The sequence below is a fragment of the Pleurodeles waltl genome, chromosome 10 (genome assembly GCF_031143425.1).
Source record: "Pleurodeles waltl isolate 20211129_DDA chromosome 10, aPleWal1.hap1.20221129, whole genome shotgun sequence".
Taxonomy (NCBI): Eukaryota; Metazoa; Chordata; class Amphibia; order Caudata; family Salamandridae; genus Pleurodeles; species Pleurodeles waltl.
In genome coordinates, this window is record NC_090449.1 from 1022556651 (window position 1) to 1022582371 (window position 25721).

Sequence of the window (25721 nt, forward strand, 5' to 3'; positions counted from 1 at the left end):
GCCAATCATAATGCTGCTTTGAGCAGCGTCATGATTGGCCGCAGAGCAGGCTGGGTGCCTGGAGTGTGGCGGAGAGAGGCAGAGAGGTTCAGGTACGTTTTTTTATTTGTATTTTTATTTTATTTTTGTTTTATTCTCCCCGCCCCGCCACTTTTCCCAATCGCCAGCTGCGACTGCTGTTAAACAGGTAAAGCATCCTCCTCTGACAGCTGTCATCTGTCCATCAGCTTTTCTGCTGTACTTGAAATAAGTGCCATGTGTCCTTAACACAATTGCACTGTTTGAATACCATTTGGAACTCCCGTACATCTTTATAGAATCACGCATTATTGGATAATCTAACGGAATGTATCTGTAAATACCTCCCTAGGAGGCACTATTTTGCTGTTTAAAGGCAGGCCCACGTTACATGTTAGTTCTCTGTTATTTTCCAACAAAACTGTTGGTCAGTAACCCAATAGTTGTTTCAAAATCAGATTTTATCATGATAACCTCCATCGATTTTTCACTGAGGACTTTGAAAAAACCATATTAGGCCCAGTTTCCTTGTTTTACTTTCCGGGGTAGAGTCACTTGTTATCCAGAAAGCAACACGTCACGTGACAGTCTTTGGTGCCAGGTGCAGGGGTAGATTCTTCCTGCTTTGCGGCTGATTTTTGTATTTAGGATGACTCCTTCCAGAAGCCAGGCTCCCTCTGCCGGCCATAGTATGTATTCCAAAAGGATGGATGCCTTCGTAATTTAGTGCTAATATCATCATAACAAAATTCTAATGGCTAACCTTCTGGATTATAAATCCTGGCTGCAGACCAAATACTTGTAGCTGGGTGCTCAAGACTAGTTCTCTAACTAGTTAGTGATTTGTAGGTTACAAGGATGTAGCATTCAAGGTCTGGTCCTGGCAAATTGAGGCATCGTAAGTGGGGCAGGAGTTGGCGTTGCAGAACTGGGAATGGCTCAGGGGAGCAGGCTGAAAGAGCTGGGAAGCTTTCAAACAGAGCTCCAGGACGTCCCATACATTCAAAGAATATGAAGCTCCTGGCCAGCAGGGACAGACCCTTAATAGAAGCCATTAAGGTTTTGCCAGAGTGTAACAAAGATTTTCAGCCAGAAATCTGGAATTATGACATTTTTGGAATGATGAAAAGGCAATGCACCTTGGCACCTGAATCCTCACTTGATGGCACACATCCACTGAGATTCTGATTAAAAAAATGTCCAAATTAGGATTTGGTCTGGAACCATTCCCATCGTTGTCAGCTGCCACTTCCAGATGCAAATCTATACTACAATCAATAACTCATTCCATGATTGAAAGTAACATAATTCCACATATTCTTATCAAACCCCATGGACATGGTATCGCATTATGTCAATGAGATGAGTGCTAGTCAGGCTTGAGCCTTGGATCGGCCAGGTAAAGAAGCCACTTCAAATCTGAGTATAAAAAAGGGCAAGTCTGTAGAAAATGTGTCTCTGGTTGGAAGCAAACCTATCTAGCACCAGTTTGAATGTGCAGATTTATGTAAATAAACTTGCCCACATTCTCTCTTGAAGCTTCCCTGCGCCTGCAGCAGTTAACCTCCAGCAGCTGGGGAAGTGACAGAGGCCCCAGGAGATGCACCTGGGCTTTCAGAAGTGGCCGCCAAGGGCTCCAGCCCACCGGGGAAATGCCCAGTGGGAAAGAAGTGCCTGTCCTCCCAGATGTACAAGTAAGGTGAATAATGGCTGTCTCTGTTCTTTCAGGTCCTGGTATAGCCACTTACGCAAGTAACCCCGATGGAGCTGCCAGATCTCTGGAAGACTGCACCAACAAGGTGAAGGACAAGATCCCTTACCGGCAGCACAACAGCACTCCTGCTTACCTGGGGGCGACGGCTGGAATGCGGCTTCTGAGGTAACTCTGACCTGCACCCTCATTTGGGTGCCCATGGAGTAGGATGCAGAACAGCAGACTGGAGCATGAGCATAGTGCATCTTATACACTTAAACTATTCAGGGGGGAGTATGTCTCTTCTTTGAGAATCAGGCTCTTGGGAACCAGCCAATGATAGACCTCTGTCTATTTAAAATCCAGAGTAACAACAAAGCAGTGCATAGAAAATACTCAAACCGGCCCTGCAAGTTAAGTACACATGTTTCTGGGATTTCCCATGTTTAGGGATACATGTTCATGTATTGTTTTCTGCACAAGAGGGAGATAGCACTGCTGCTGTGGCATTGCTGTAACATCACCGAACCGCTTTTGTACTTTGACAGCTTCTCCACTCACATCTTTGTTACGGGTGGGCGATCACACTGATCTAAGGCAATGTTTGGATTTCTTTACAAAGTAGACACAACTGTTTAGATTATTCTTCACCCGTATGCAGATTTGCAACAGGTCCTGATTTTGAGAGTTTTTTGTAACCTACCCATAAAGTTGCTACCAAAATTGTCGTAATGAAGACCCTGTGGAAATGTAGATAGGGGTCGAAACGTCAATGCACTTACCTGTTAGCTGGCATATATTGCAGTGTTCACAAATTATACTCAAAACTTTAGTGTATTTTTGACATTTTATTACTACCAAGTCAACAGCATTGTTTTTTGCTTTTACAAACACCATCAACACACTATTATTCACTACTGTCAGTACTTACTGTCACTGCACCTTCTTTGGAGGACTTATCAAATATGTTTTTTTGGACATGATGACCTAATGGTATACATTCAATAAAATAGGTTTTTAGTCACATGTGGATGTAGACACATTTGTTAGGCCAGGGGGGCATGAGCTTAAACACTTCCCCCCGCCTCCAACGGGACCATTGTTGTCTTGTTATACCCAAGTTCCCAGGAATAGAGGGTCGCCCCATAATATTTAACAAGTCACATCAATGAAGGCCGTACTGGTGCTGCTGTCACACCAAAGTGGGACTGTTTCCACCGTCTTTCTGAACAACATAGACCAATAACACTAATACTGTAGCACTGTTTCACTACACCTGGGGCAAGTGTGGCATTGCTGTAAAGCTGTCTGCAAACTGGTTCAAGCAGTAATGTCCCTGGTAGGTGGTTTTAATAGCCTGTTCCAGGCAGCAGGCACAGTCAAGCAGAAGGCACATTGTGTTTGGAACATGGTTAACACCACTGCTGTTACAGTGTTTCTGTAAAACCTGTGTGCATGGCAATGCCACTGTCTCACTGCAAACTTTACACCTGGTGCAGTTACTCTAGTATTAATACTCGTGCAGATAGTCTCGCTGCACAAGTACATCAGTGCAGTTACAGTAGCATTAATACTTGTGCATATAGTAATGCCGCTGTCTCACTGCATTTGTACATCTGGGGCAGATACTCTAGTATTAAAACTTGTGCAGATGCAAATGCTGCTCTCTCACTACATCCATACATCTGGTTAATGCCTCTGTCCCAACGCACTTGTACATCTGGTGCAGATACTCACATTAAAACGTGTAGAGATAGTAATGCTACTGTCTCGCTGCACCAGTAGCTCTGGTTCAGTTACTTTAATATTACAACTTGTGCAGCTAGTGATGCCACTGTCTCTCTGCACCAGTATTTCTGCTGCTCTCACTCTAGTATTAAAATGTGTGCATTTACTAATGCCTCTGACTCATTTAATCTGTACATCTGGTGCTGTTACTCTAGTATTAAAACTGGTGCAGATAATAATGCTGGTGGTACATTCACCTGTACATCTGGTGCAGATACTCTAGTATTAAAACTTGTGCAAATAGTAATGCTGCTTTCTCACTTCATCTGTACTTCTGGTGCAGTTACTCATACTATAACTGGTGCAGATAGAAAGGCCACTGTCCCACTGCACCTCTACACCTGGAGCAGTTACTCTAGTATTTAAACTTGCAGATGGTAAGTGGTTGTCTCGCTGCACCTATACACCTGGTGTGGTTATTCTAGAAATATTCAGCATTTCCCTACTGTATGGCCACCTTCACATAATTGTTTTGCTACATCAACAACACTACTTTAAGATGAAAACTACATCCCAAGCCACTATATTGTCTTACTCAAACACTACCAAAAAAGATGAAGTTAATTTAATTAGTATAGCGTCAAAAAATTAAAAAGGGTAATTCAAATAATATAACAAACCTAACTGATATATACTTTAAATAAATCTACAATAATTGATAGATGGCTGAAGGAATAAAACAATGGCAAAAAGAGCACAAATTATATTTTCAATTAACCAACCTACCATTGGCAGGACTAGGCACACACGGCAGCTCCGCACCAGGATACCCCTGTAGGTGATAGTGTATTTTATAAATATACGTAACACATTATAACAAGTTGCTGATCATGACCTGACTCTTGAGGTTGCTGGAGGTGTATGTCTGTGACTGCAGAAAGAAGGAAGAAAGGATTAAACATTCCTGGAGGCTCTTAGAGCATTGTAAGATCATGAGGAATCCTTTGGGTCCATAGGACTACAACAGAAACCAAGAATCTTTATCAGAACAGTCAACTATAATAATGTAATCCAATAATAGAAACATATTTCAGTATACTTCAGAATACCTTAATTCAGTGTCCAGAAGGCAAAATAGAAGGCTCTCTTGCTTTTAATACCACTTGTGGGTCCAGTAATGGTGATGAGCTAGGAGGTTTGGGATGAAGCTTTCTTCTTGGCATCAGGAACATGCTGCATGGTCCATGTCCCATGTTTTCATGCATCTAAGGTGATGCAACCATCTCTGGGCCAGTAACAGATATAGAGGAGCTTCTGCAGAATCATCTCCTGTCTTTTGTAGGTTACTGGCATTTCTGCTGTTGAGGGGAAGGTCCCACTCTCAGGTGCGTTAATGCACATATATGTTAGTATCACTAGGACAGCCCAATCCTCCTTAACTCAATAAGTGGTCTTAGACCACTCATATTACAGGAAAGTGTCTGCACGTGGCTCGAGCTCAAGGGGTGAGTAGAGAGTGAGTCAGATCTGATTGAATTCTGAGATATAGGTCAGGTGTCCCTAACAAGTAATTTACCTTATAGAAAACTATTTCAAATTCATTCGTTTCAATAATGATGTAAAGTACATTAACCTGGTAAGTTTTGCATGTTAAATGTTTTGAGGAGCTAAATACTTGGGAAAATAAACTAAAATCCTTTTGGTTTGACATTATTAGAGAAATATGGCTAATGTAAACATTTGCCAAAACTATAGACAATGTAGAACCTGATGTAGATATGTTAATGCTCATGTATGTATCTCTTTTATGAATTAATCACATTGTCATGAAAATTTAGCTTTTTAAATAAAATGTAATAAAGTGAAAAACAATATTCTTCATCGGGAACAAAGTACAGGCATTGCAAAATGTTCTCTTTGCTGTAAGAACATGATGTTAATCCAATTATTAAGATATTTCTGTAGGTAGATAACACATATGCCTACTCACACCTACATAAACCCTTCTTCTCAGATCTGGAAAGCAGTCATAGTGGGCACAAAGATTCTATTAGTCAATGCAATTCTTCTATATCTCTTCTTTTTGCTGATAGGACAATGGGACATATCCTGCTGCCTCATCTTCCTACAGAACCAACAATAATGAGTGTTTCTGTGAAGACCCATATATGTGTTTACTGGAGAAATGGGTTTAATAATTTAGGAAACAGTTCTGATTGTAGTATATATCTTACAAATGTCTTAGTGATATTTAAACTCCCAGTCGACCATGTGATCAACAACTGAAGGTATAAGTTGCAGTTTGTTACTCCACATTTCACTCTCTGTCATCGATAAAAGTTCCTCCTTTTGGTGAATACCATCTACTTATGTGTCATCATTAAGATATTCTTATATTATGGTTCATTGCATCCTCTTGTTTTGTGAACTGCATAAAGAGAAAGAACTGGTATAGATGTAATTTATAATTGTCAGCAGTTATGCTTCTTTTGTAATCAGCTCCGTAATCAAGAAAGTTTAGAGGAGATAGGATCAGGGGCGTAGCTTCGGGGTGAGGGTGGGTATTTGAGGTGGTACACCCCCTAATAAATTTATTTTCTGATAAATACTTTGGTACAGGTGCTTTCAATTGGGTTCTGTGAAATGTCTGTGGGTGTCCCTAAGGAATTTTTCCATAACCACAGACAAAAATGCACACACTTTCTCCCTCTCTGCTTTCAAAGTCTTCAAAAATATTGGTTGTTTTATAAAATATTGTTTTTTCTCTCTTAGTGGTCCTACCAATCTGCATTTCTCTCCCCTTCCACTGCCCTAGGCCCCTCTCATGCACCCTGTTTGTTGTATAATGCATTTAAATAATTTATGCCAGGCTAATTGTCAGAAAATCTGAAGCTTACTCTCCCCCCCTCCCCCATCTTACTGAATAAGCTACACCCCTGGATATGATTGTGTGAATATTTATTTGATTCTCCTCTGTTTCTGCTTAGGTCACAGAACTGGAGTGCAGCAGAAGGTGTCCTCTCAAGCATTCATTCATTCTTTAACAACCAGCCCTTTGACTTTAGGGGAGCAGAGATCATTACTGGGCAGGAGGAAGGTGTGTACGGATGGATTACAGCCAACTATTTAATGGGGAACTTCCTGGAGGTTTGTGAAAGAAACTGCATGTTTTATCATCTTTTGGGGGTATTCCCCTCCACCAATGTTACTTTTATTTAAGGTGGGGCTGCATGTTAAAATAAGGGCAGTGATTTGTGGATAATGTGGTGTTTGTGGTCCAGCCTACCTTGTACAAGTATCCACTTAGCTAAAACCATTATCAGCACTTATCAGTGTCCTTAGTGAGAGGCTGTGAGAGGCCACAGATCAAACGAGAATGTTGTCTGACAATATATGTAAAAATTCCTCCTAAAAGAATGAAAGGGAGAGTGGCTACAGATTCTTACATGTGAATTTCAAATGGGAGTAATCATTAGTATCGCTACTACACAAATTAATTTATGGCAATGGGAAACAGTCAACAATGCAATGGGTCTAAAAGTATATCCCCACTGCCTCACCTCAACTACATACCTTAACCTTTACATAGTCCCCACTGCACTGAATGAATAATTAGACTATGGGACACATGGAAAACTACATCATCAAATTCAAAACATTTATTTGGGGGCATGTATTATTCATTTAAATTACATATATAAACTAAAGATTTAAAAATAAATGTTAAGATAATTTTAATAAATAACTAAAGAATGAACAGCTGACAATATATAGGGAGGTAAAGGTTAGGTTATTAATGTAAATAAATAAAAAATAAATAAAAAGGTAAAATACTTATGTATATGTAATTTTAATACAATAATAGTAATTTACTTAACAATGTTAAAGTGAGCTCTGCTTTTTACATTAACATAACCATAAACTGGTAAAATAAAATTTTTCTATTAAAAACAAAAATTGATGTATTGACATGATTTGTGAAATCGTTAAATACAGTAACAGGATGTGTAAGAATGCTCGTGTATTCTAACTATAACTTTGTAAAATAAACAAAAAGGTAGGGCTAGGCAATTAAATAAAATAAATCAGAAATGAATTACATACATTTAAATGTCAGCAGATTATCTTATATAATGAATATATTAAGATATTAGGCTATGCACAATAAGAACACACTTGAAGGCATGTATGTCAAAGGGAGTACAATTAAGAAAAAATAATTAAGTACAAAGGTTAGTGTTAAAAGTAGCTTTTCAATAGGTTTGAAGTAGTTGTAATTGTAATTGTAAAATACTAATAAAGCTTAATTGGACTATGTAGTGATAGAAGATGTAGTGGTGGCCATGTAGTGGTAGGGGGATGCAGTGATGGGTAATATTATAACTTAACACTGGTCTAAACATTTTATGTGACATAGGCTACACAGCATCCCATAAGCCAGATGGATCTTCACAGTGAACAAGAAGAAAGTTGAAAAGCTCTGGGTGGTTAAAAGTGCCTCTCATTAGCTAATGCTCTCTGGGGGGAAGCTACAGGTGCTGGCCAGGGTCTCTTGCTTGGTTGTTTGTTTGCAAGAGTTACAGAGGTATTTTGCTTCTCCAGCAGGCAAGGGCAGCAGACAAAGACTGAACAGGTCCTTACTACATTGTGTAGGTGTTGCACGAGCTTGTAGTGGAGAGGTCCGTGGAGAGATAACACAAATTCAGACCAGGTCCTGGTGAGGGTGGAGGACGTTTTGCACTCCTGGATTAATGCAGAACTTTTAAAAACAATCCTCTACTGGATATCAAAAACCTTTTATGTTTTCCACATAGTGAATCTCATGCTGTAGAACTCAGGAATTGACTCTTTTGTGAATGGTTCCCCTCAGATGAGGAATAAATGTTAAGCCTAAATTTTATTCACCGATTCTACCACCATCACTTCTACCTGCCCTTCCCTCATTCCCTCTACTCCTAGACACCACTGAATTCATCTTCTACCTTCCATCACTCTTAGCACATAATCTTTTTCATTCAAATGCACGTCATCACACTCTTTTATAATAAAATAGTGTATTTGCCCTTGCTATTTAATTACATTACTCTCAAACTTAACTCCAATCAAACACAAGACATTATGCATGACAATTAGTACATGTTATTGAGTTCTTGTATTGAATGTATTTAATTAAATTGACTTTTACCCACATATTAAATGAATATAAAGTAGTTAATTAAAAACATAAAGCAAACCACAACCTCAAGGATAACTATAATTAAATATTTAGGTATATTTTTATTATTTTATTGCTATAATATATTTTAGTGATGTTATTTGGATGTATTTCATTGTGGCATGAAAGTTGACTCTAAAACTAAATCCATGAAAATGCTTTATTAGATTAGTTAAAAATCGAAGGTAATTTAACAAGCTGCAAAAATATGATTGGGATGCAACTCCAAATGAACCACCCTCCCCTTTTTAATGAAAGTACAGCGTCAGAGGATTCAGAGTTCCCCACTCTGTTTGTTAATAGAACTTTCCATAGTCTACAGTACTGAAAAGAAAGTAACACAATTTTCCCTTATCGCCTTCACTCAGTAATATATTAGTCTTAGTGGCATAGGAAGATGCAGGTTGCCCCCAAACACCCAAGTTCTACAAAGGTCTCCACTTGTAAGTGCTGTGAATAACATGTGTTACTGTTTTCTAATGTTTTAACCTTATGAGGCTGAAAGACTGTATTTGCCTATCCAGAATGCAAACTCTTTATCTTGCAGCTTATGCTAGATGTCACCAGTAGATGATTCACTCGCTAAGCCATACTGACTAGCCATTGTTGCAGATTCTGACCTGAAGGCCAAATTCACATCTCTACAGAGGGGATGTGATCCACTGTAGGTCCCCCTCTCCTCTGTGTTATCCTAAACCTGCAGTCAAAGGCTCATTGAGTCCAATCATCACTTACTGCCAGATTTACTGCTTCCTTTACTCCCTTTTGTTGACATTTTCACCCCCATTTCCATAGTTCTTTCCACCCTCTGTTGCTCATTCCCTTAATTACTGCTTCAACTTCTCTTCCATCATTTTCTTTACACAATCACTTATACTATAACGTTTTCACTCAGTTAATCCAAGACACATAATAACAGTCATTCTTTATCACCTATCTCACAATTTTGATCTTGCCTTATTAATAACTCCATCAGTCTCTTTTTTATTTTGGACTCACTATACATCACAGTTGTGACTCCTTCTTTTATTGGTCCAAACTGTCCAGTATTTAGCAGAACATGCAGATGTTGGAGTGGTGAGAACCAAACTCCTCATGTTATTCCCCAAAAACTAGTAATAGGTTGAATTTTATCACCTCATTTATTGAGCGGCTCGTAATAAGGGCCTTAGGATACTTTTGCATAACTTCCGATGAGTTCACTGGGTTGACGGTCATTCTAATACCATGATGTCCCAGGCTGGATGCCTCTATCCTAAGCGTGGCTCTGCTCTTGACTGACAGTATGTTAATGCCATAGCCGTGGTGTTTTATGTGCCTCCTCACAAAAGCATCCCAATTCCCTTACCCTATATTGCCCTATGTTGGATACTGTCTATCCAAATCATGTGTTCTAGGGTTCTTGGTAGGCGTCTTCTAATGAAAGGAAGTGCCATGCAGGGGGACTCTGTGAGAGCATATGTTCTGATGGAAGAAGACTGTGTGCTGCCTTCTTATCAACCCAAGAATATCAATGGGACACATTATCAAGGATAAAATATTTTTTTTTAAATATCAACAGTTAAGTCTGTTTTTTTTTTTATTATCTAATTCCACATATATGTACCTACAATGTACATATATCTTTAAGGTACGTAGATGTAGAGTTAGGAACAGTAAATGTATACATCCCTAATTGCATGTACCTTTCGATATTTTATCTCTCAATATTCTGTTCATGATATTCTGAGGGCCGATATTCAGTAGTACAATCATCAAGAGATGGATTTCTTTGTGTGTATTTGTTCATATTTATGGTTTCCGGGGGTAATGTGGTAGCTTTTTGAATTAGTTGTGACCAGTAATTCATAGGTCATAGAAAAGCTAACACTATTCCTGACCTCTTTTATTTTTCACCAGAAAAACATCTGGCGGGCATGGGTTCGACCCCATGGAGCCGAGACAACTGGGGCAATGGACCTAGGGGGAGCATCCACTCAAATATCATTCATTCCAGAAGAATCTGAGCAGAACCCAAATGTAAGCACAGAGGTGGTACTCTACGGGTACCAGTACAACGTCTACACTCACAGCTTCCAGTGCTACGGAAGAGACGAGGCAGAAAAACGCTTCCTGGCATCACTGGTTAGGGTATGTATAAGATAAGTAGGCTTTATAACTAAAAATGTTTATCTCTACTTTTTGATATAAATATAATGTGTATTAGTTAATAACATTGTTGGTACATGGTTAAAGTAAATACCAAGGAATGTCAAGGGCCATAGAAAATTGACATCCACTGACTATATGTAGCAAACCCTTTACCGCTAGTTACACAGCGTTAAAATCACAGTTTTGCAATTGAGCTCCCTTATACCTGAAATGAGAATGGTTTCCTCGTTTGGCTCTTGCTGTTTGTGTTTTGCATTTTTGAGCAACAGTAAGCCTCTCCTAAGAACCTCATATGGAGTGCTGTAGAGACAAAGGATTGTGGGAAATAACCGTGTTCTACTGTGAGCAAGGTTAGAAGGAACCCTCAGCATATCTAATGAAAGAAATTATTGAAGGTCATCTGAGGAATGGAAATCTGGTCAAGGCTTCAATCAGGGTGTCCAAAAATAAGGAAGAGTGGAGCTTATTCACAAAACCATTTACGAGTACAGATAGTAATGCTAGAGAAGTACTCTTTTACAACACTCTTACATTCCTTTGTGTATTGGCCCTGAAATGTCCCAACTCTCTATTAGTAAAAGTGTAAAAACAGCAAAGATCTTTCAGTTTGTTGTACATGCATAGTAATATTCATATTTTATTCCCACGCCATTCCCTTTTTAAATGTTGTGGTGCTTATTCACAAAAGAAATGAAGAGTATTTAAAGGTATACTTCATAAGGTAGTGATGGTAGGGCTAATATCATTCCTGGACTTTGGTCAAAATGGCTGGATACATCGGCAGTATGGATTCTTATGTCCAGCCCTGTGTGGTGGATGGGTCCCTATCTCATCACTGACACGTGTCAACAAGACTCTGGCATAAGACAAGATCACTGTGACATCAGCAGTAGCAACCAACCCACTCAAACAAGACATTATAACAGACAGAAAATGTGAGTCTACCATCGAAATACATATCCACAGGCCTACCATGAGTGAAAACCACTCTTCAAAGCCATACAACTTTGCATCAAACATTGCTGAGACATTCCCACAGCCTGTATAAATGAAGTTTTACTACATTAGGTTTCATAATATAGATGGCTGTACCCCATACCTTACTGCTGAGAACCTTATTGATACCTAATTCCCCTTCAGCCTGTCCTACTAGCTATTGACTTAGATGCCCAATGGGCATATTTCCCCCAGCCCTTTTTATCTTTCCTAATCTGTATTACTTGAGAACCTTCTATTTTTTATCTATTGCTTGAGCTTTGAGGTGGCAATCACTGTTCGGTAAAGTGGGCTGTCACCCAAACAGGTCTGGTTCATGCTATATAAAAACAGCATATAAATAAATGAATAAAGAATTGCCTTCTGGGTTCTGTGCCTGGCACACAAACCATTGCATGAAACCGGTCCAGAGTTCCTAAAAAACAAACTTAGATAATGTATTCCGAAGAGAGCTTCACACTCTGCGACTTCAAGAGCTGTGATCATCTCAAGAACTAGGAAGGTATCATGGGATGGTCGCAGTTTCTGTACACAGCTAGCCAACTTTGGAATAAAATGCCTCTGCAGCTAAAAAAAAGCAGAATTTCTTTTGTTTTCACAAATTGTTAAAAACGTGGCTGTTTTCTTTGTCTCTGTAGATTGCTTTGCATTTATGGTTGCTGAGGTTTGAGTCAAGGGGCCGCGTTAGCACCAAGAGGCTTCTGGGTATTTGTGCACTCTATAAAACCCAAATCAAATCAAATCAGATAAATAAATAAATAAATAACTCTGACAGACTGTCATATTACCAGCCCATCTTCTCAAAATGCTAGAAACAGCAAAAGCGTTTTGAGAGTATCAACCTCCTGTACTCCATTTAAACCCAAAAGCACCACAGAAATAGCAAGGATTTGTGTAGTTGATGATGCTCCTTGCATCACTGATGGAGGAGAAGGTTCCACATTGCACTACCAGAGCAGCCATCGGCTCTCGATACGGATTGGCTACCGAGCCCAACTAAGTGCTTCTGCTCTGATAGGACCATTGCCAAGAACAACCTAAAGCGGTCTCCTCTTTTCTCTCTGATACCAATAATGGATTTTTGGGTTTTATGAGGTAGTTAAAGGGTCTGTCTCCAAGGTCACAAGCTCGACTACTTTTTTCTACAATTGTTGCAGGTTAGCCCATTTGTTTTTCCGAGTAACGTGTCACCTTTCATAAAAAGGTGGAGTTCAAAATGAATTGCCAAGACTGGACATAACAATTATGGTCTCATGTCTCCAAAAATATTCATAGACAAAACGAACAAATGAAATAAAAATATTAGAAACATTGAAAAAATATAATACAAATATTTGTCCTTGTATATTTCTCCTTGTCTGTTTTTCTTGACTCCCTAGGCTAGAGTGATATCTAATTTCTATCCTTCTGAGCAACTTGTTTCTCAGTGCATTGGAAACTAAGTAAAATCATTAATTTCATAAAAGATTTTGAGCCAGACTTAAGGGAGGTTGCTAACTGGCTGAAAACATGATAGGTGCAGTGATTATGCAGACAGCAGGAAAAAAAACTCATTTAAGAAATCAAAAATGTAGAATTGTAGCAATTATTGGACATTTCACTGCACAAACGCTGCTGTGTGTACTATAATTACTGCCATTAAGTGGAAGTCAGTGCTTAATTTGAGCCGGTGGGACCCGGTGCTTGGCACCAGCACTTAATTGTCAACACCAGCTCTTATGACATTCTGCCATATGGTGGCGCTGTTTGTCTAATATAGAGACGAGCGCAACAACAGTTGGTTATTAATTCAATATACCTTAAAATAGCTATTACCTGCCTTCAAAGCCATTGCTACAGCTTTGGGGTCCTGGAATAGTCTGAACTGTCCCACTTGTAGGGTTTCATGGTTAGTAGTTGTGTTGGTTCTGTCATAGGTGGCGCTGACAGAAGCAAAGGGCTGGTTGAGGTGCAGCGGCCTCCTGACGACGGCCCCAGCACTTATTTTTTTCGCAAATCAAGCACTGGTGGAAGTAAATCCACAGAAAAAGGCAGAGGTGAACCCTCTGTATCTAAAGTGGAAAACCCAGCATGGTCCAGTCTGCTCATGTACTTCCTCATTTAAGACACCATTGGCCTGCTTTATGAAAAGTTAGCGCCGCTTTTGCGTCATTTCTTGATGCATAAGCAGCGTAAACTTACAAAATATAATTATATTATATATTATATATATATTATTATATTATATATGATGTTATAATTATATTTTGTAAGTTTTATGGGCACAGTTTGTGCCCATAATATATAATATAATATATATATAATATATAATATAATTATATTTTGTAAGTTTACGCTGCTTATGCATCAAGAAATGACGCAAAAGCGGCACTAACTTTTCATAAATCAGGCCTCATGTTTCTAAAAGACATATAATCCACCCCTGGAATCAGGCATTTTGCTTGAACATCCGCCATTGGATTTATCTTCACCATGCTGAAGCGTCAGAGAATGCAACATGTCCCAGGTTTTCCACTAACCACTTTATAGGGGTAGTAAATATGCTGCCAAGTGAAGCCGCATATCACCCACCCTAACTCTAATTTAGGGCTCTATGTCTTTGGGAATTCGTGGCGGAGTTGCGTAAATTCTTCATGTAAAATTACACTGTCCTGGAACCCTTGAAGTGGCACCAGTGCTCACAAAGCAGAAACCTAGGCTGCTAAAAACCTAGAACTCAATGCCACTGCTGTGTACACAGGGCCGGACTGGCTGTAGCAGGCGTCGGGCATTTTCCCGGGAGGCTGGAAGGGTGAGGGCCGGTTTTGCAGCAGTGTGGGCTGGTTTGTTATTGGTGGCAGGATTTTGCAGCTGTGCTGCAATATCGGCACCCAGTAACAAAAGCAGCAGTGCTTCGCACTTGCATCAAACCCCCGCCCGCGACACGGGGGCTGGTCTGACAAATGGGTTCCCAGTCGGACCCGGTGTGTACATTACCTAAAGTCTGCTGGTAAAAGTGTGATTGCACACTCAATGCACCTCCTGCTCCAAGCCCACGGGTGCACTCACTGCGCGTGCATAAGCGCATTGTGGCCCTTCTATAATGCTAACATGGACTTGGTGCAAAATCATAAAAGAGACTAAAAAGTAGGCTTTGGAGAACCTCTCTATCCCATATCATCTAAAAAATAATTACTAGTATGTATATTGTTCATAATGTATGAAAGTTCATTTTCAGTGTTTGACAATTTCCTTTGACCACCTGATATTCGCTGACATCTAGTAAGTGACCCAAGATCACAATGAGTGTCAGAGAATAGGTGTGAGTGGGCTCGCCCCTACCAAGCGCATAATCTTCATTTAATCAGCCGGTTCCCAGCACCTCCTTCTACCTAATATGTTAATCAATGAAATAAGCAGGTGGCATGGGAAGGGTGGACATCTGTGCCAGCCAGGGGCTGGTTGCCACAGTCTTTACTGGGACCAGTGAGTTCCCAGGTGCAAACAATGCAGCTCTGTGATGTGTACACAGCGTGTGAGGACTTTAAAGCTAAACACCTGGATTAATAATTTCACACAATAATCTACCAGATTACCATCATTGACCAAGTGATACATTAGATTGCACGAACACAGTTTGTGCCCATTTAGAAAGTCTTGTTGTATTTTTTTAAATGGGAGAACACAAGCAGCCATGAAATAATCCATTAGTAGAGTGAGACTCTTAAAAGGTGCCTCTTGTGACTACAGTTCACCAAAAATCTTTCGAGGAGAAAGCACAACTCGTGCAACCCCTGTCAAGGTGTCTTTAAATCTTAGCACATTCGGACAAAGTTATAAGCACAATGTGTCTACAAATGCATTATTTGGCCCATATATGTCCCCAACATCTCCTGCCCATGCCCATCAGTTGCCCGGTCCACTCATACCCAAAGCTGCCAGACGGTTATATGTTGAAACCACGAGTGCTTCAACCACCCATGGCTCAACAACGAGTTCGGGACAACGACCTCGTTGGTATCACTAATGCCTTTACCACGAATGCCTTTACAACGATTTTTCGTTGTAAAGGCATTCCTGGTAAAGGCATTAGTGATCACCATGCACGGTTCCAGCATGCGTCCCCCCTAAGCCCCCACCCCTAAAAATTACTGCGACACCTACAACCACCCCAACCCCCCCACCCTCAAAATCACCACAACCCCAACCCCCCTCCCCTAAAACCTAAAGCACCCCAACCCCCCAAATCACCCCTAACACCTAAACCCTGACCTCCCCTCCCCAAACCCTAATCACCCCAAGCCCCCACCCCCAAAAACTAAAAATACCCCGTCACCACCCCACCACTAAAACCTAAAGCACCCCAACCCACCCCTAAAACCTAAACCCTGACTCCCCCACCCCCTAAACCCTAATCACCCCGAGCCCCCCACCCCACCCCCCAAAAAACAGCCCCAGTCCCAGCCCAACTTACCTCCTCCTTCACCTCGTCGACTCCCTTCTTCTGTGCCTTAACCACGCATGTACGTGGTTCACACATGCGTGCTTAAGGCCCAAAAACCAGGAAGTCGTGGAAAACGAAACCGTTGTTTCGCTTTCGTTTTCCACGACTTTGTGGTTTAGGAGTCGTTGTTCCGGGTGTTTCCCCTGCCAAACCATATAACACAGTTTAACGCCAGTCGTGTCATGCTGTCTACACTTAAACCATGGAGCCGCAGGCTGTGAGAAGTTGGCAATTATTTTGACTCACCCAAGGAACAGTTTCCTGACTTCACACAACTAGGAGGATGAACTTAAATCTTGGCATATACCTAATGAGATGTTAACCAAACCAATAACAGATCAGTCACCATAACCTCAAGAAGCATCCTGGCTAACTCTCTGCCGCTCTGTGGTCCGGTACCTGAATAGCGAATTTTAAATATTATGTTACAAAAATATCATACCCAAAAGATCAATAACCAGACTATAGTAAAGGCAACCATAAGATTTTCTGTTCTTAACTCCACATCAAGCAACCTTGACAAGTTACATATATCCTTATGTGGAGATGTGGAATTAAGTATACCTAATCTATACTTACCTATGTATATGTTTGTCCATGATAGTCTGGTTATCAGTATCTTAGCTGCAAGATTCTTGCAGACTGATATTTTTGTGCTCAGTATTCTGACATACAACCTGCTGGGTGGGCATCATGGTTTGAAAATAGTGCGTGCAGTCCCACCATTATGGTACCAACGTTGTTGGGTTTACATGCAGCAATGCAGACAGATTTTCCACATTAGAGTACCCAGGCTGCCTATGGAAGGGGCAGTAATCATGTCTCAACCACATCCTATTCCTCCAGGGATCACAGGAGATTGGCGGCAGCCTTTCAAACTCCCTCTAATGGGGAGTGCATTTAATGTCCTTTTACTCGTGGTGTACGTATACAAATTAGATTCGAATTTACACTTTGGTATTTCAGATGGAGCCATAGATGTGTTCAACACCTTTTCTTTTAATCTGCAGTGTGCTACTTCTGTGGTGGAAACAGCACTGAGTGCACTCTGTTCAGAAGCACAGATTGGGTACTACAGCCCCAAGGCCAATGTTATGAAAACATTTTAGTATTCCCAGTGAAGTATGTTACAGAAATATTGGTTACTGTTTGTGCTGCACGTTCTGCAATAGCCATTGTGCATGTGCGCAGCTAACACCCGTGTAATGGTAAGTGGGTCATCCCTAATGTACGCGGGGATTCACCCCCATGCAATGAGGAAATCACTTTGTCTATGTTCATGCCCTGCGTTTATTATTGCATCATCTACAAGCCCAATGTCTTTTGGGGATAATTGAAATCTGTGCCATCCACGAGGTGCAGTCTATGGAAATCTCCAGGGCCACCTTAAGGGTTTACGGAACACATGCACATAAACAATTATAGGTGGATGAACCGCCACTCCATGGCTATTCCCAAAGCTATTGGCCCATGCTCATGCACTCAAAAATCAATTTACTCAAGTGTACAACTTCAGATCTAAACTTACACTTCAGGTATAAACTTAGACTTCAGGTCAAAACATAGACTTCAAGTCTAAAGATAGACTTTAGGATTAAACCTAGACTTCAGAGCTAATTTACAATTTTTTTTGAAGCATCAATAAAATCTGGGCTGTTAAAATATTGCAGAGTACTCAAAATATCAAAGGCACTTTTAATATGTAGAATCCAAGGGATAGATGATGTTTTATCCAGGCACATACAATCATGAAATTACTGCTCTCGCCTTTGCAAAGTAATTTATGTAGCATGTCCACCCTGGAATTGGTTGGGAATGTACTCCAGACAATGGGAAGAGTAAATACTGTTGCAGTCAGGGAATAAGAAGGGAACACCCCTCAATTGTTCGGGGTGTCGGGAAGAGGTTACTCCTGGGAATTTTTTTAAAAGTGCTATTGCGTAAGTGCAGTGACATTTCCCCATGAACCTGCTGCACAGTTACACATAAACATAATTGAGACTTCACAAAACATTGTTAAGGTTTGTGAATTCCTGTTATTTGTAAGACTGCATCCATGTGAGAGTGTAAATCCGCAGGTGCAGATTGATGCATATCTTTGTGTCCTTGCCACTGTGGTCTCATTCCATGTCATCTCTTTGAATTACCACCTGCCCTGCAGCCAGGGGTGTGTTATATAAATAGGACCCACTTGCCCAGTCTGCATCAGGCATGCACAGTTTCAATGTGCTCAAGTTGTGGACTGCATCAGTAATACGACTGCAGGTGAGCGCAGCTATAGAACAGGATTGCTCTGATCGATCAACAGGTTTCATAGTTTCACATACTTTTTTTCATTGACCTTCATCTGGAAGTGTAGCACACAGGCATGTTTTACTTTCTGTGAGAGAAATAGGGAGGTACACACACAGTAAGATCACACCGTAAAGATGTGTTCATGTTTTACAAGCCACAAACCAGGTTCATCTCATGGAACCATTTTCTAAAAATTCACACCACCAACTCCAGGGACCAGGGGCCGCCCTTGAGAGCCAGGAGCATGCCAGAACCGGCTAGACAAGGAGATTGATAACATGTTTAAATATCTGTCTGATGGATATGTCTCTGTTAGAGAATGATTCTCGTGGATGGAGGCTGAGTAAGATTGGGGATCCAGTCAGTCAGGCTCTGGATGGATGAGACGCTGGCCCCCAAGGCGATGGTGTTGAGCTTTGATGTTATTACCACGATGCTTCCCTTTCATGTAGATTTTGATGGTTTCCCGTCATATCTTTTCTACTTATTTCCTGTTTCTTCCTTTAAGTTTATGGTGCTCTACTAATTTAAGATCCTTTTTTCCCATGTAAGGACTATGGGGGTCATTCCGACCTGCACCGCCAACAGGCTGGCGGTGCATCCAGGCCAATTCTGACTGCGGCGGTAAAGCCGCGGTCAGAAAAGGGAAACCAGCGGTTTCCCGCCGGTTTTCCCCTGGCCTGAAGAATCCTCCATGGCGGCGCTGCAGGCAGCGCCGCCATTGGGATTCCGACCCCCTTCCCGCCAGCCTGGTTCTGGCGGTTTTGACCGCCAGAACCAGGCTGGCGGGAACGGGTGTCGTGGGGCCCCTAACAGGGCCCCATTAGGATTTTCAGTGTCTGCTTTGCAGACACTGAAAATCGCGACGGGTGCAACTGCACCCGTCGCACACCAGCAACTCCGCCGGCTCCATTCGGAGCCGGCTTCCTCATTGCTGGTGCTTTCCCGCTGGGCGGGCGGGCGGCCTTTTGGCGGTCGCCCGCCAGCCCAGCGGGAAAGTCAGAATGACCGCCGCGGTCTTTTGACCACGGTACGGTCTTCTGGCGGTTCCAAGCAGGCCGGTGGCTTCCGCCACCGGCGGGGGTCAGAATGACCCCCTATGTTTCCAAAAAATACAAAAATAAATAAAAACATTTTCTGCTTTGTCGTTCCTCCTCAGACCGCGATGAACACATCCGTGGTGGAGAACCCCTGCTATCATCGAAATTACGCAGTCAACTTCACAATGAAGCACACATTCGGGAGCTTATGCAGTGCCGCCTACCGCCCCTCGAATTACCAGCCCGACAACTCCATCACCTTCAAGGGCACTGGCGAACCGGCCTTGTGTCGGGAGAAGATGGCGTCGTTGTTCAACATTTCCGCCTGCGGTGAGAGAGAGGACTGTTCCTTTGATGGTGTTTACCAGCCCAAAGTGAAAGGCAAGTTCTCGGTAAGATTGCAGACAGGACGATTTTTTTTATATAACAGGATGTATACAGGTCTCAATTTGTCAAACGTTTCTACTACTGGACCCTTTTTTTCAACCGTGTTGTTTTCCCCCTACAGGCATTTTCAGGATTCTACTACACGGCCCATGCTTTAAACCTAACTGGATACTTCTCTCTCGATGAGTTTAACTCAAGTGTATGGTCTTTCTGCCTGAACAATTGGAAAGAGGTGGGTGTATTTTGTGGCGTTGCATGCTATTCAATGTCCACCAGATGGCACTGTTGTCACAATATTCTATTGCTTCTCCACTCACGTCTGTCTAGCACAGCCAGCCCTGCATGGTGTCCTGGGCAAGAGGTTGACAGCTAGGAGCATAATCCTGATACAGCCCATCAGCATGAACGTCAATTCACCAAAAGGTCTGGGGAAGCGGAAGTTACGCCACACGCCATTTGACCTTTACATTCGCTCATTCACACATGCTTACACATAGACACACAGTCACACATACACACACTCTCACATAAACACACACTCACCTGCATGCATGCACACAACATACATTTAAAAACATGTTTTACTTACCTCAACTGCTACGGAGGGTCATATTCCAGCTAATTGTTCTCCGTTTTCACCGTTTTTATTCTACTAATAGTGAATAATATCCTATTATTCACTATGAGGGTAATCAAAATTTACAAAAAAGAGGATTGCAGCACCAACCGATGTCCAAGCTTCCCCTGTGTCGCTGGCACTAAATTTGCCACCTCTGAGGCCTGGGGTTGCATAGGCAGTGCCAGGGGTCACAAGGGGGCAAGCCAGGGATCGCTCCTGCGACCCCTGACAACCCCTAAATGACGTCCATGCCCAGCATTGTAGTGCATTAGGGAATACAGCAAAGTGATCCAGACAAGTCTTTTAAGTTTTTACTTTTTGCTTTACACGGATGCCTTAAATCTACAATGTATATTGCAATACACGCTAACGAAACACTTTTCGATGAGTTTTGTATGTTGTGATTTGGCTTTTGATGTTCCTCAACAAAATTAGCCTGCCCACGTGGCTAGCACCCTATCTCCTGCAACTTGTGTACTTTACCAGCCTCCCGGCTTTTTTTAGTTTTTCGGATCCCCTGACGGCCCTCCCAGCCCCTTTTTAGATCTCACCTGCTTGCAAGTCACAGTGGATACAAAAGGGGCTTTCAGTCCACCCATTGCTTAGTATTCGTTGACTTAATTGTCAGTCTTATTGGCTGCCATCTGATTGGTCAATGCTTCACTTCCTCCTCATTAGGCTGGAGCATGACCCAAGTACTGAGTGCTTCAGCTTCATTGCTGTCCTTCATGTGATCGCAGTGACTGAGGCACCACTTTTGTTTTTTCTTCTTCCCTGTCGTCCTTGTTGAACCTCTTATTATTTGTAACTATGTTTTATTTTGCCACACACACTTCAAAGAAGCCCCTTTTTCCTTTGCCTTTGGAATAGATTTTTTAGTAACAATAGATGTTATCTGCTTCCAAATGTATTTTCACTAAGACGTGGGCGCAATTGCTTTCCTTATGTGATTTTTGTTTTGTCCAATATTTTTTTTAATTTTTTTTTCATGCATGGGGACATTAACTGAAATGCTCAGAATCACAGAAGTGTTGTGCCAAGATCTAACAAGCATTGGCAAAGCCAATGAGTCTCAACTTTGAGACTGTTTTCTCTGCCATTGACTTTTGTTTCTTGTATACAGCATGGGCATTGCCGACTTTGGCAATGATGTGTAAAAATGCTGTATAGCAGCATGGCTGCTGTGCAGCATTGCTAAAATGATAATAAAATAAAGGACTATGATTCATCCAGAATTAATTCACTTTAAAAAAGTGCAATAGCCCTGACTGCGTAATACCACTTTTTAAAATTAGCTGTAGCCACATCCATGCTACTGTACAGCATGGCTACAAAATATTGCCAAAGCCAATAGCTCTCGTAGGTGAGAACTACTGGCTTTGACACTGCTTTTTACCTTCTGTATATCTATATATTGTTGAAGAACTGCTGCCACCAACACAATGAAATATATACATATAGTGGACATTGGGTCAACCACTTGCTCTTTCTTCATTACTTTCTTGTCTATGTTTCTTGTTTATGTTCCCGCCTTCTTATTTTATAGCTTTCCAATCCACCATTTTTTGTCCCACCTCTGGCGCATTTTTTCGTTATTATTTTTAATTGGATGGCTTGTGCTCTTCCCGTGCTTGCAATAAATAACCTACTTTTTCTTTTAGAACTTCATCGGAGTGCATGTATTTTCAGGCTCCCTCCCATGTGTTGCTTTCGCCCTAAAACTCCATCTAGTCTCCCTGTTCTTCCCTGACAGCTTTTTAATTTTTTTTTAATAAACTCCTACCCCGCTCCTCAATTGCGCCTCCCCCGATGCAACTCATGCCGCTCTGCGCCATTGACTTTCTCCCCCTCCCCTCACCCTCTCCTTCTCCTTCTCCTCTGTTGCTCCCCATCCTTTTGTATGAGTTTATAATTTTTTTTGTTTGGAGGGCCTGGTAGCTGATATTTGATGCCAAGTCACTTTTGTAAATGCATGTTGTCCCACACATTCCAATCATTTCTTTCTCTGTATCACTTCAAGATAGGGGTCTACCATTTTGGATTGGGAAAAAAAACAACATGGCGGCCACATCCTGCAGGATGCAAGACATGCATTGTGATGGATGCACATCAATATGTCATCATGTTAGGTCGTCACGGCATTATGACACATGATACATGTGTGCTTACATATCATCACACTTTTTTGCTTGTTTTCCAGTGCAAAACAGTGTTGTCATGAATTCATCAGGAAAGCTGATAGAACTTCTTTGCTTTTAAAAGGAGAGATTGAGTGGACTTTCCACTGCATGTTTCCAAATGGAATCTAGATGCCAGGAGCCTAGCCTGCCCACTCTGTGCTGAAGAACTGGCAAAAGATAAACTACCCTTGGGCCCCTGAACTCCCCTTGGTCTTAAGGAACGTCAACTTGAAATATTTTGCAAGTTTTCCTCGTATGTTGAATTTGCAGTCTCTGCCTCTAGCTCTGAAAACACAGATTTTAAAATGTCCTTCCCTGTCGGAGTATCAATCTTTATGCCAATACACAAAGTGGGCATTTCCCGCAGCATGGAGGAAAGACTAACTTTCATTCTCCTACACAGGAAGAACTTTACTATTGGCAGATCTAATTGTCAATCAGCTTTCAAGCTGTCAGAGCTATCACTTCCGGTCCTTGCACCCATCCCCCAATTGCCTCTTATAGAGATGAAGGCTATCAATCTTGCTTCTGTACCCGCTTGGGGAATATAGCAAAGGGACCTTCACATAAGTCATTAAGGTGGAAAAGGTGGTTTTAACACAGAGCACGAAGGAGTCACGTGTTATATTAACCTCCCATGTCGCCCTACCCACTGATAAACCATGCTCAAAGGATTGGATGGGTCAGAACATTTTAAAGCTGGAGGGTAACAAACCAAGCTACCCCAGATGGGCAATGACCCCAGACGCTACCCAGATTCTTCCTCAGCATCCCGGTCAATGTTGGTACAGTCTGATGACATTCTATCTCTTAACAACCACGTAAGTCCTATTTCTACAAGCTGGCCTGTGCGCCTTAAGAAAATGCTGCCTATTATGCCCAAGCTTAAGCACATGCACGTACCCACTCCCTGTATGCTCAGGTGCATCAACGATTATAATGGTCTTTACCTATCCCCCTCCTGCAAAGTGTATGCGATTCATCCACAGGTGTGCAGTTAGAGTGGCTTCTCAGTTAAGAAGGTTTGATAATGTCAGTGATGCTACAAGAAAATGCCAGTGACTTCCAGTGAATGATAAGATTCAGCGATTATAGCTGCATGTCTTATGCACAAAGCTTTCTATGACTTAGACAATTCATTTTTTGAAGATTGTTTCAACAAATACTTTCTTTCATGTTACACTCAGTACCAGTAATCAGTTACTCTTTCAGGTGTATAAAATAAAAAAGTGCATCCTGAAGGGTACGCCCTCTATCACCTGGGTCCCAGACTCTGGAATGCGTTCCCTATTTTGATATGGCAACAGGAAAGTTGCATCCTTTTTAGGAAGGCCCTCAAGTTGTTCCTGTTCTGCAAAGTCCTGGTGGTGCTTGTCCCCAGTGTGAGATCCTTAAGGTACAAGTTCTCCAGAGCTATGCTGCTTCTTGGAGTTACTGTGCATTTTATAAATAAATGAATTGTTAGAAACAAATAGATAGTCAATCAACTAATACATAGTTTGTTTTAGGAATTCCCTGCCCTTTACCTACTCCTAAAGTAAATGAATACAACCATTTATATCTAACATCCTCATCGTTGGCCGTTATCAGCTTCTCCAACCTGCCAATCTTTTTTTACCCACATAGGAGCTCCAAGTCCCAAGGAAGGGCTTTGGCCTTTTTTAACTTCTACGGACTTGACAATCTTTTTTAAATCTTGCCCATAGGTACCAAAATCTGCGAGATCGAAAGGTTGAGGTGCAAAAGATTTCTTGTGTATGATACCAAAAACTTAAAGTGGGCTTAGAGCCTGCCCACTGCTTACCATTGGATGGCTTTCTTGTCACTCTCATTTACTCTGCTCTTATTCAATGGCTTCTATTCCTCTTCTTGTGCTTGTCCTTCTCTAGGAGCAAAGCTTTTTTTTACCATCCTTTTGATTGGATGACTTGTATCCTTCCACTGCTAATATTAAGTGAACTACTTTCTTTCTTTTTCAACAACCACTTCATCGAGGTGCGCATGTTTTCTGTTTCTTGTGTGCTGCTCCCCACTCCAAATACCTGCTCCTTTGCGCTCCTTATTAGTCTCTCCTTTTCCTACTTACCCACTTCCCCATATGCCACTTCTCCCTTTCAGTAGCCACTTCCCACCACACCCGCTCCATATTGCTCACTTCACCTCTTATCCTGTCTACTCTTTTTTAAAATGTGTTTAATTTCCCTCACAGCCCCTGGCCTACAGCTCTTAAGTTGCTCTGCCAGAACTCTTCTCATTGCTCACATGCTCCTGGACTTCCCTTTGCACCCCTCATGTTCCTTAAAATAAAATGATTTATTTTTACATTTTTTGGAGAGGCTAGCACCTGACATTTGCTGCCGAGAATGTAATTGGTCGTCGTGTTCAATACCAAAGCCAGGCTAACAAGTATGGCATGCAGCTCAAAAGCAACATCCTCAAATAGTTGTATTGCCAGTGTTTAATTTGAGCCAGTGGTTTCCGGTGCTCGGCATGGCACTTGTCAACACTGGCAATTTTGACAGTGTGCCACATGGTGGTGCTGTTTGCCTAGATTATAGATGAGCACAACAACAGTTTTTTATTTATTCCACACAGATTACAAATTACTAATACCTGCCATTCAGGCCATTCTTACAACTTTGGGGGCCTGGAATAGTCTGAATTCCAGGTCCCTTGTAGGAGCGTGATGGTTAGTAGTTGTCTTGGTACTGTCATTGGTAGCATTGGCAGGGGCAATGGGAGGTGGAATACGCAGTGGCTTCCTGGCAAGGGGCCTGGCACATATTGTTTGACAAATTAAACACTGTGTAGTGCCTATTGCCTGATCAACTCTCGTCTGGGTCTGCTGGTTTCATTTATGGCAGGCAAGTCACCGACACAGTGCTTAATTTGAGCCAGTGGTTGAAAGTGGGACCT

General features: G+C 41.6%; 1 protein-coding gene across 1 annotated transcript in view; it reads left to right on the forward strand.

The window, feature by feature from the left end:
* Positions 1–25721, forward strand: part of ENTPD3 (ectonucleoside triphosphate diphosphohydrolase 3) — a 163086-nt gene that overhangs the window by 122388 nt on the left and 14977 nt on the right. The window contains exons 4-8 of the mRNA XM_069211947.1: positions 1747–1897; positions 6427–6586; positions 10554–10784; positions 19739–20011; positions 20128–20238. Of these exons, the coding sequence (XP_069068048.1) occupies positions 1747–1897; positions 6427–6586; positions 10554–10784; positions 19739–20011; positions 20128–20238 (926 nt within the window). The remainder of the gene's footprint in view (positions 1–1746; positions 1898–6426; positions 6587–10553; positions 10785–19738; positions 20012–20127; positions 20239–25721) is intronic.